At 32.9% G+C, this 9,702-nt stretch overlaps 1 protein-coding gene across 1 annotated transcript in view; it reads left to right on the top strand.

Moving 5' to 3' along the window:
• LOC113801177 (tubulin polyglutamylase TTLL5) overlaps positions 1-5,737 on the top strand; it is a gene marked incomplete in the record, with an annotated part of 36,347 nt that extends 30,610 nt beyond the window's left edge. Inside the window, 1 exon segment of the mRNA XM_070141717.1 lies at positions 2-5,737. Within this exon segment, the coding sequence (XP_069997818.1) occupies positions 2-157 (156 nt within the window).
• Between the last annotated feature and the right edge of the window lie 3,965 nt (positions 5,738-9,702).

Below are 9,702 nucleotides of genomic sequence, written 5' to 3'. Positions count from 1 at the left end.
ACAAACTCAGCCACTTGCCACAACTGCTACAGTAGCCTCCAGCACACCTTCAACCACATCCTCACATACTGCCACCTCCACTGCCTCCTCATGCTGTCTGTTCGGCAATATCCTCAAAGCCAGTCTGAAAGGGACGAATACTTCGTTTATTTCATGAAATTAGGAAGAGGTAGTGCTTAACTTGGTAATAGTGTGTCCTTAGATAGACTTTTAGGGTTTAACCCCCTATATATTTATTATTATTGATGTTGTTTATATAGGTAATATTATTGTTATTCTTGTAATGGTAATGAAGACATGATACTATTTTTTTTATTAGTATAATGATTATTATTGTTGTTTTTATTGTTGTTATTATTATTATTATTATTATTATTATTATTATTATTATTATTATTATTATTATTATTATTGTCATCATCATTATTATTATTATTTTATTTTTATTTTAAGCATTGTTATTGATATTAATGTTAGTATTAATATTGATATTACTATTAATAGGAATGTTGATTCTAATATCTTTAAGAATATTATTATGTTTATTAATATTATCACCTATTTCATGTTATTTACAGCTATCCATTTGCAGTTTGCAGATACTGTAACAAATAGCAAAGTGATATTACATTGATTAGTGGCTGTTTCAGCAGATTTAGATATGCATGAATTGAGAGCTTTAAGAAAGCATTTCAGATTCTTGATCATTCTTTGAGTGGTAGTGATGAAACACAGCAGTAAAGGCACGGACCACAGAGGGTAGTATCTGCCTATTGTCTGCAGCCCTTACTCATTGTTAGCCCTTGAAGACTGGAGAGAGAATTTGGGGATGTGCTATTATAGATAATCTTTCTGACTCCTCCTATTTCTCTCCTTCTTGCATCCTTTTGAGGGGAGTGAACCTCGTATTCTGAAAAAAAAAAATTCACTCGTAGTCACAGACTCTGTTGTGCAGCTAATGACATACCTACCAGCCACTTTGTGAAGGTGGCTCAGTGTTAAGTTATCTCAATTTTTATATTTACTACACAGTAAAGATTTGCCATTTGTAAAGCAAAAAGCGAAGACTGCCATTTTTGATTAGTGTTTAGAAGAAAATGGAGACGGCATTCAGTAGGCAAGTTGGATGAAATGTAACAGAGGAGGAGGTCCCTGTATTGTACACCATCTTGCATCTTATCCAAAGGGTTATTCAGGTTGATCATTGGAGCAGAAATACACTGATAACATCTGGTTTGTAAGCAGGAGCGGCAGATGCAGATACTACATTGCTCTGTTCAGTCTGTATTGCACTAAGGTATGATGGAAATTAAAGTGTTGCTTTATCATTATATACTTAATAAAGAGGCAATTATTGTCAAGATACTGGAAATGGAAACATTTTTTAATGTGATTTTAAGGTAATGAATAAAATTTTATATCTTTAAAGTGTTCAGTCATATGGATTCACATTGTGCTGTGGCTTGTGAGATCCTCATGAAATTAGTTCACGAAAATGTAACTTTAATGGTTTTATCACATATAATTCACATAAGATGAACAGCTATTATGAAATTGTTATAAGTTACAGATGTTATAGCTGCATAATGTTTTCATTTTAGTGATGATTATTAGTAGGAAGGACATAAGTGGTAAATTTTATATATTAAGTTATGCAAGGAACTTTTAAATATTTGCTCTAGAAACATTTTGGGGAAACTTTGGTTTTCTTTGTTATTTATTTGAATTGAAATACAATTATTTTCAGCTGCAAGAACTTCATGGATTGAATTAGCATTAGCATGAGATTATTACTATAAGTTTTAAGATTTATTGTTGATGTTTATGATTTTGATAATCACACAAATTGTTTCACAGTTTGGGAATTACTTAACAAGAAGTTGGCATTTGGTATTCCGAGAAGCTTATTTTATATATGTAAATCATAATTATATACCTGCATAAGACAGATGTATATAATGTTTGGAAAGGCTTAAATTTCTATGCATGTAACATATTCTGGCCATCTGATTTGTTACGGAAGCCTCAGGTGTAACAAGATTATCTGTATTGTTGCTAATGATACTCCAGAAGCCCTAAAGATAAGTGTTTTTTGGTGGCAAAGGATCTGTGAGACTTGCAGGTATTTTACTCTTCAGGAGTTAGCATGACAGTCCCATTAATAGATCTTTAGAGTTATCCATATTATTAAAAAGTTGATATAACTAAATAAACCAAACCATTGCACTGGTAATGTTTTGAATTATTTTTCTTTGTGGTTGGTCATCTTTTCATAAATTGTTATTCACTTGCATAATGCTGGAAAGAAAAAGTAAATGTATTCAGCATTGTGTTTATCTGGGATTATGAGAGACCATGAAAATCTACAAGTTCGTTCATTCTGTAGATTAGGTAATGAACACATCTACAGCCATTTTTATTCAGAAACAATATGAAATTGCTTTTGATGAATATGTATGATGTAACTTGTAATAGACTGTGAACTTTGTGCTTTTTTTTTTCTTTCATTACTTTTCTTTTCCTCTCTTGTTTCTGCGTGTGCTTTCCTAACAGTGTTCCTAACGAATTTTACTCCTAGATGTCTAAGTGATGAAAGACTGAATTAGATGCAAAGATATACATACAATACATTATGTTATTGTTATCACGTTTAGATTTGAAGAGCAGTGCAAGAATATATGAAAAAATGCATCAGAAATTTGGAGTCTGGTCACATGTGGACCTTCGTGCCATTTGTTTTCTTAAATTAAATTGTACAGCTTACTTATATTAAGTATTAGCTCACATGGAATGCCTTAATGTTTTTTTTTTTTTTTTTTAAGGTAAAGGAGAATTTTATGTATAAAAAGATTAGTTTATTTTGAATTATATTGATGTTTACCTTTCTTTCTGGAATGATTAATGTTTATGAGCTTTGAGGTTACTTGAAGCATAATGTAAAAAAAAAAAGAAGAAAGTGAAAAAGATTATTTTTAGATGTGTCGTACTGATAGTCCAGTTTTCAGTCATTTCTTTTAAACTATTTGTATAGTTCCCTCCAGCATTATGGAAATTTGAAGAAAAACATTATCTTGAAGTTGCTTCTTATTTTCTGTAAATTTCTGTTTACATACTTTGCTACAAGTACCTCAATCAGTTCCACATTAAGGGGAGTTTGAAGAGTCCTCCCTCCATACATCGAGGCAATATTTTAGTTCAGGGAATTGCGGTAAAGTGACTTATTACTTCTGGTTATTTATACAAATAGTAATTTATATTGGAGAAAGTTTGGTGGCCCTTGAAAACTTGTTCTCTTCCCAAGCCAGTGCCAGCGGACGGAGTTAACAAGAATGAGAATGCAGTGTTGCATAAGTCCTGTTTTAATGAATGTTAGTTTTGAAGTCACTGTGCTTGTGATTGAAGGATCTTCAGATATTCCTGTGTTGTTGGGAAGTGGTTGGAGAATGTAATGCTTTACAACTCATATTCTTGTCTTTCTTTTGTAAATAATGCTATATGTCTATAATGTTATTTTTTAAGGCCATGCATATTATAGGAGGTCATATAGCATGAGACGGAACTCAGGAGGTACGCAATACAAGTTGACGAGGCATGGTTTGTGACTAATCTTGACTTTTGTCTTAATTTTTGTCTCATTATTATTGTCATCAGTATGATTTTTATTGTTATTGTTATTATTATAATTGGTATCTTTACTACTGATTGTTATTTATTTATTTTTTATTTTTTCATTTGTGAAGTGCTTATGAGACTGTCCAGTGGCTTCTGTGCCAAGGGCTATGTATACATTCTAAGAAATGTAAATATGCAATAATCATGTAAAACACAGGTACAAAATTTCTGAAGAATGATTGAATATAAGCTTGACAGTATCTCAGGTTTGTACATACTGTTTAATCTGTATGCTATAAGAAATTAAGATGTGAAATGCAACAAAAATGCAAAGGGATAAAATACATTATGAAGTTAGACTTGAGGAAATTTTGATCAACTGCCAGTAATGCAAGGACTGTTACTCTCGCCACCAGTGTGCTGCAGAAAGATGTTTTTTCCCCAGTTTATTTAGAGAAGGCTAGGTTCGAGAGTGAAATCAAAGAATTTAAAGATAAGGTCAGTAAAGTTCATTCCCTGATGTTATCCTGTTCCCTTGCCTGTGTCAGGATGTGTCTACTGCATAGCTATATAGACTTCTGTGTTGTTGAGGTTATAGTTCTTTTAGGTATGTTGAATGTGTTTTTGTCTTTCTTTGTTTTATTTATTTAATTTTTTTTTTTTTTTAAGATACTCTTATCTAGTTTTATTTCAGAAATTCCCTTCTTGCTATTGGCTGAATACAATAGCTTTAAGAATGCAGCTACCAAAGTCAGTGCAGCCTTTACTGTATCAAAATTAAATACATAGCATGGATTTTTGCAAACAATTGATATTGCTGTATTTTTTCTTGATTTCCTTTAGTCATAACATGTTGCTTAAGTTTGTTTAACCCTAATTCCTTATGGTTGCAACCAAAATTGAAATATTACAGATTTCTCTTTTAATCGGAGGTTGATATTCATAGAGTATGGTAATAATGTTTGATTTTGCCAAAATGTTCATTACTTTGTGTTTTTGCAGTTTAGAAATCTTTATATTTTTTTATATTGGAGAATTAGAGGATTCACTTGGAATATTACATATATGCTGAACTCAAAATCCCAAATTATTTTTTTCCCATTCCAAATTTTAGTACATGAAATAAAAAGATTTTGAGACGTTACATTTTATGTATAAAAGAACTTATATTATACACAACTAGTTCTTTTTTTTATCTTTTTGCATGTTTGCAAAGCTGGACTTTATCATAAATAGCAACTTGGCCAGAAGAACAATACTCACTCTGCCTTTTCTATCTAAGAGTGTTTATAAGTGTTCAGGAAATTGTAACTGCACTAATTTTCTCAGTGTCATGTGACTGAGACCGATTTTGACATTTAGGAAAAGGAAATGAAACCTTTTACTTTTTTATCCTTGTTACATTTTGTCAGGAGAATCCAATTGCTCCAAATTTATATTTGATTACAGTAAACAGTAAAATGAAAACACATTTGTCTTCTGCAAATGTAGTACAGAACTAGGATACCTTTTATTGGTCACTTGTTATCATGAAAAGTGATTACGTTTGTTATAGAATAAGGTATTTTGTTCTTGGCTGCCTGCTTTGGAGTTGATTGAACCAATTAAGAATATGATTGGTAGTAATCAAGGGATACTTAGTGCAATTTAGAAAAACGTTTACCTGTTGTTTGCCATAAGATCAAACGTGGCTACTTGTTAATAAGACACAAATGTTGCCTTGAGGAAAATATAAAGGTAACAAAATTTGGTAATGTACGTTGCCATTATCACATTTCTTGATTTTACTCGCTGCTTTGAATTGCAACTTTCACAATTACCTATAACAATAATCAGGGAAGTGTGAGACAGCTAGTATAATATACTATTACAATTACTGAGCTTGATATTTACCTGTTCTTCTTCAGGAAATGGCAGTTTTCATCTAAACATTTATTCATATGCTTGTATTTGACAAACTGTTATGATAGCATGTGCCTGTCATTGTTATTATTTTTATTGCCATTGCAACATGTTCAAGGGAAGAAAAAAATGTGCAAGTTGAAATACTAATATGTGGTAATATTATGATGATAAGAAATAAAGCTTGCTCTATTACCATATAGATAAGCTATCTCTTATTTTAGACTGATTGTTACTTATTACCCTTTAGCTTAAATTAGCGTAAATTAATGGGAATTTAAGTCCAGTGTCTTCCTGCTTTCATCAGCAAATTGATTTGATAAGTTATGTATAATACCTGATACCTAGCATTTTCCTAAGTTTTATGCCAACCAAATATTACCATTAATCATCAAATGACATCAAAACCAATTACATAGAAAAACTTTGTTGTTGATGAAGAAAGCATTTAGTTGGGGTAAAATTTAAACATGTAAAACACATTTTCTGTCCATCATTTTATTTACATTTATACATTTAGAATTATTAGTGATAAAATTTATATAAGCTTTTTCATTTGAATTGCTTCAATACATAATCTTTTCATAGCATATGCTGTTGAAAAAAAGTATCCTTTTGTTGAATATGCAGAAGTTTCCTGTTAAGCGAGGCAAATACTTGGATGGACCTCAGGGTGGATCGCATATACTTCACCAAGCAATAGTTTCATCTGGTTGAGATCCGACAGAAATGTTCCTCTACAAATCTCTTATAATAAATTTCAAACTTGGCAGATCACAGAGTTTGAGGGATCGAGCGAGCATGGTCCGTAGATATTGCCACAGTGATTTGATCAGTAGCGTATTTGGTCCGTGATGATGGGTAAGGAAGGATGCTGAAAATGTTCATTATTTTTATGTTGTAATATGATGTTTGTAAGGTTTAAATATATCACCCAGGACAGCTGTTCAGGGTAAGAGCGTTGACCTTCTGTAACCTGTTATTCATTCCAGTACTGTTTGTACACTGGCTGGTAAATAATGAAGGTGTATATATACTAGGAATGTGACCAAGTTATTGTAGGAAGAAGGATATGTGGTCTCTATGAAGATATAGCACAAGATAATTGCTTTTTTGTAGTTGTTGTCATAACTTATGAAATTTTGGTTCTGCATAATCATGTGTAGGAAGTAGACATCAGATGAAATATTCTTACTTTAAAAGCACATATGATATGGCTTGATTATTATCTTCACAGAAAGAGTACCTGTGTTCCATATTCAGAATGCAAGTTTAGGTAGCAAAGTTATAAGAGAACCAGATTTAAAATTACAATGATTACTGGTCATTCTTAGCATGAATTAACATCATGATAACCCCCCTGCCTTAATGTTAGATACTTAATTACTTGTCCAAAGATAGTCCTGTTAATTATAAGCATCAGTTTGCCTACCTTACTGCAGTCCTTCCAAACTGCTGCCTAGGGTTTGCGATTGTGTTTGGGTATGCCTGATTCCGTGTAAGTACAATAGGGCTAGTGGTCAAATCTTGTAACCAGTTATGATTATGACCTTTACAGAAGTTTTCTTGCCAAGATGTAAGACTTGTTATGCATTTCATCCCCATATACACATTGAACACACATTTTAATTTACATAGGATATTGTTACCTCAATGAAAAATCATTGAAGCATCTAAAAGTGCCAAGCACCCAAACACAACCAACTCTGTTACATGTTTTCCTATGCATGTTCTCCCTCCAGACTCATTCAGATCAAACATTCTCCTATGCTTAATGCAATGTCATGCTTAGGGAGTAATACACAGTATTTTTGTTAATGATGCTTAGATGCAGCTATCTATAGATATTTATAGGTCTTTCTTCTGCTTTTTTTTTAACTTTGGTAATGATACAACTTTCTGTTATTAGAATATCTTTTGTGGTGAGCTGTTTTTATCAATTAAAATCAGGAATGTGTTCAATTCTTGTAATGAAATGATATTGATTAAGGTCACAGTATTATGACGTGATACATCTTAGTGAAATCTTAAGCTTACAGTTAGTTACAAAGTTTTACTATTAGCTCATGTGAGCTTCAAAGTAAAAGTATGAAACTGAGTAGGAAGAAAATGTGCGTGTCAATCATGCACTTGTCTTAATATTAGGAATGTCTAATTGAAGAAAATAGATTTTTATGTGAGGTTGAGTAACTGCAAAATTAGTGAAGTAGAGAAGATTTTGTTAAATTGAGAATTTCCCATGTTATTTCCCCCATATCCAGTCTCTTTACATATAATTTTCCGTTTTAGTTTTGTAATATCAGTAAAGAATAGTTTAAAAACTAGTTTGTGGTTATTCATACTGACTTTTATAGATAGATGTCTATGTATAAATAGGATAAAATCTAACAAATCTGAGAAATTATGACAATCAATATTTTCAAATTGTCCCTTAAGATGCTAACATCTACGGCTGTTTGACTCGGAAGGAATTAAATGCATTTCGCATAAAGAAGCTCCTGTAATTCTCCAGTCATTGCATCAGATGATGATGTGGGAGGGTGTCCATCATTATATCGTACCACAGAAAAATAAACAGGAAAAGATTTAGAAAAATGCATAGATTATTTTCTCTAACACTGTATGACTTCGAAGAATATCCTGAGTTGATTATTTAGGAGTTTAGGATTTCCTCACAACGATTGTTCAAAACCTGTTTCGTAGGAGTCAGTGTGTTGATCCTTTCAAAACTGTGCATTATGATTTATCTTTGGCTCTTGTCTGATTTGTTTCTGAGCAAGTTAGTTATTTGCATTTTTTTTTTTTTTTAGCCGTAACTCTCCTCCTCTCTTGATATAGCATCATTTTATGCTTAGGCTTTACATGGATGATTCTATTTTCTTCCAGATAAAGAAAGAACAGTAATGACAAACAGTCCATGCTTTTTACCGTTTCATCCACCATTACTGTTTCAAAAAGTGCATGCTATTCCTTGTGAGTATTCACCACTACTTCCATTAATTGCCTGAATTCTCATAAATCCTTTCGACTAGTATGCTGTGCCAGTCCTTTCTTTGGATTAAGCACTCGTTTAGTTAGGGTGTTGTGCTTGTGGTTGTAATAAATGAATTTAAATGCAAGACTAGCCTTCTGTGGCCTGCTTCGTAACAAACACTTGCTGCTTTATTTACATACCTTTTTTTTGGTGTGGTTAAGCAGTGGATTCTGATCAGTGATATGAAAATAAAACATCCTTACTGATTTTTAAGGAAATATATCATCAGTGAAAAGTATCTTTTGTCTTACTACTACTGTAACAAAGAGTAATGAAGGAGCCACATCTTTTAAGCTGCCTACCCAATTGAGCATTGGCAATACCAAAAATTGAAGGGCTTATTGAGAATGGTAAATGCATTTGAACATGTTTTCCCTAACATTTTATCTATGCTTACAGTTAGGTCGTAAGTGCGACCAAAATGATATAGGAAGCTGGTAGCATGAATTAAATCATACTGTAGCATTACATCATACCTGTCCTTTAGTGTGATAATTAAGCAGCTTTGCATCCTATTGCGATGGTACCAGGAAATGCCTTCATGTATAATTGGCAATAAAACTTTCGGTAATGCTTGATTTATTTTATCCTAAGAGTATTTGGAAAGATTACATGGCCCTGCATTTTCTTTGTTGAGAGGGGAGTAGAGGTAGTGTCTATTCATGTATTTATTAGTTCTGTGTGCAAGACCCTTTGGCTCATCTTGTCTTTATTTGCCAGGGGTGTTCTGAGCTCTCTATTCATCTTTCTTATTATCTCTTCCCCAAAATGTAATTTCTCTTATCTTTCTCTCCTATCTTTTCCTCTCCTCTTTCTCCTCTCTTCCCCTCTTACCTTTTTTCTCCTTACCTTCCTTACCCCTCTCTCTTCTTTTCGTTCACCTCTTCTCCCTTTCTTTCTATTCTCTCTTCACTGCTCTGCTCTCTCAAGTCTCCCCTCGGCCCTCCTTTCTTCTTTGAGTCTCTCTCTCTCTCTCTCTCTCTCTCTCTCTCTCTCTCTCTCTCTCTCTCTCTCTCTCTCTCTCTCTCTCTCTCTATCTCTCTCTCTCTCTCTCTCTCTCTCTCTCTCTCTCTCTCTCTCTCTCTCTCTCTCTCTCTCTCTCTCTCTCTCTCTCTCTCTCTCTCTCTCTCTCTCTCTCTCTCTCTCTCCTCTTT

This window comes from Penaeus vannamei, chromosome 28, assembly GCF_042767895.1.
Source record: "Penaeus vannamei isolate JL-2024 chromosome 28, ASM4276789v1, whole genome shotgun sequence".
In the NCBI taxonomy this organism is placed as follows: Eukaryota; Metazoa; Arthropoda; class Malacostraca; order Decapoda; family Penaeidae; genus Penaeus; species Penaeus vannamei.
The sequence above is the reverse complement of the archived record's forward strand: the minus strand, read 5'-3'. Positions and strand labels throughout refer to the sequence as shown.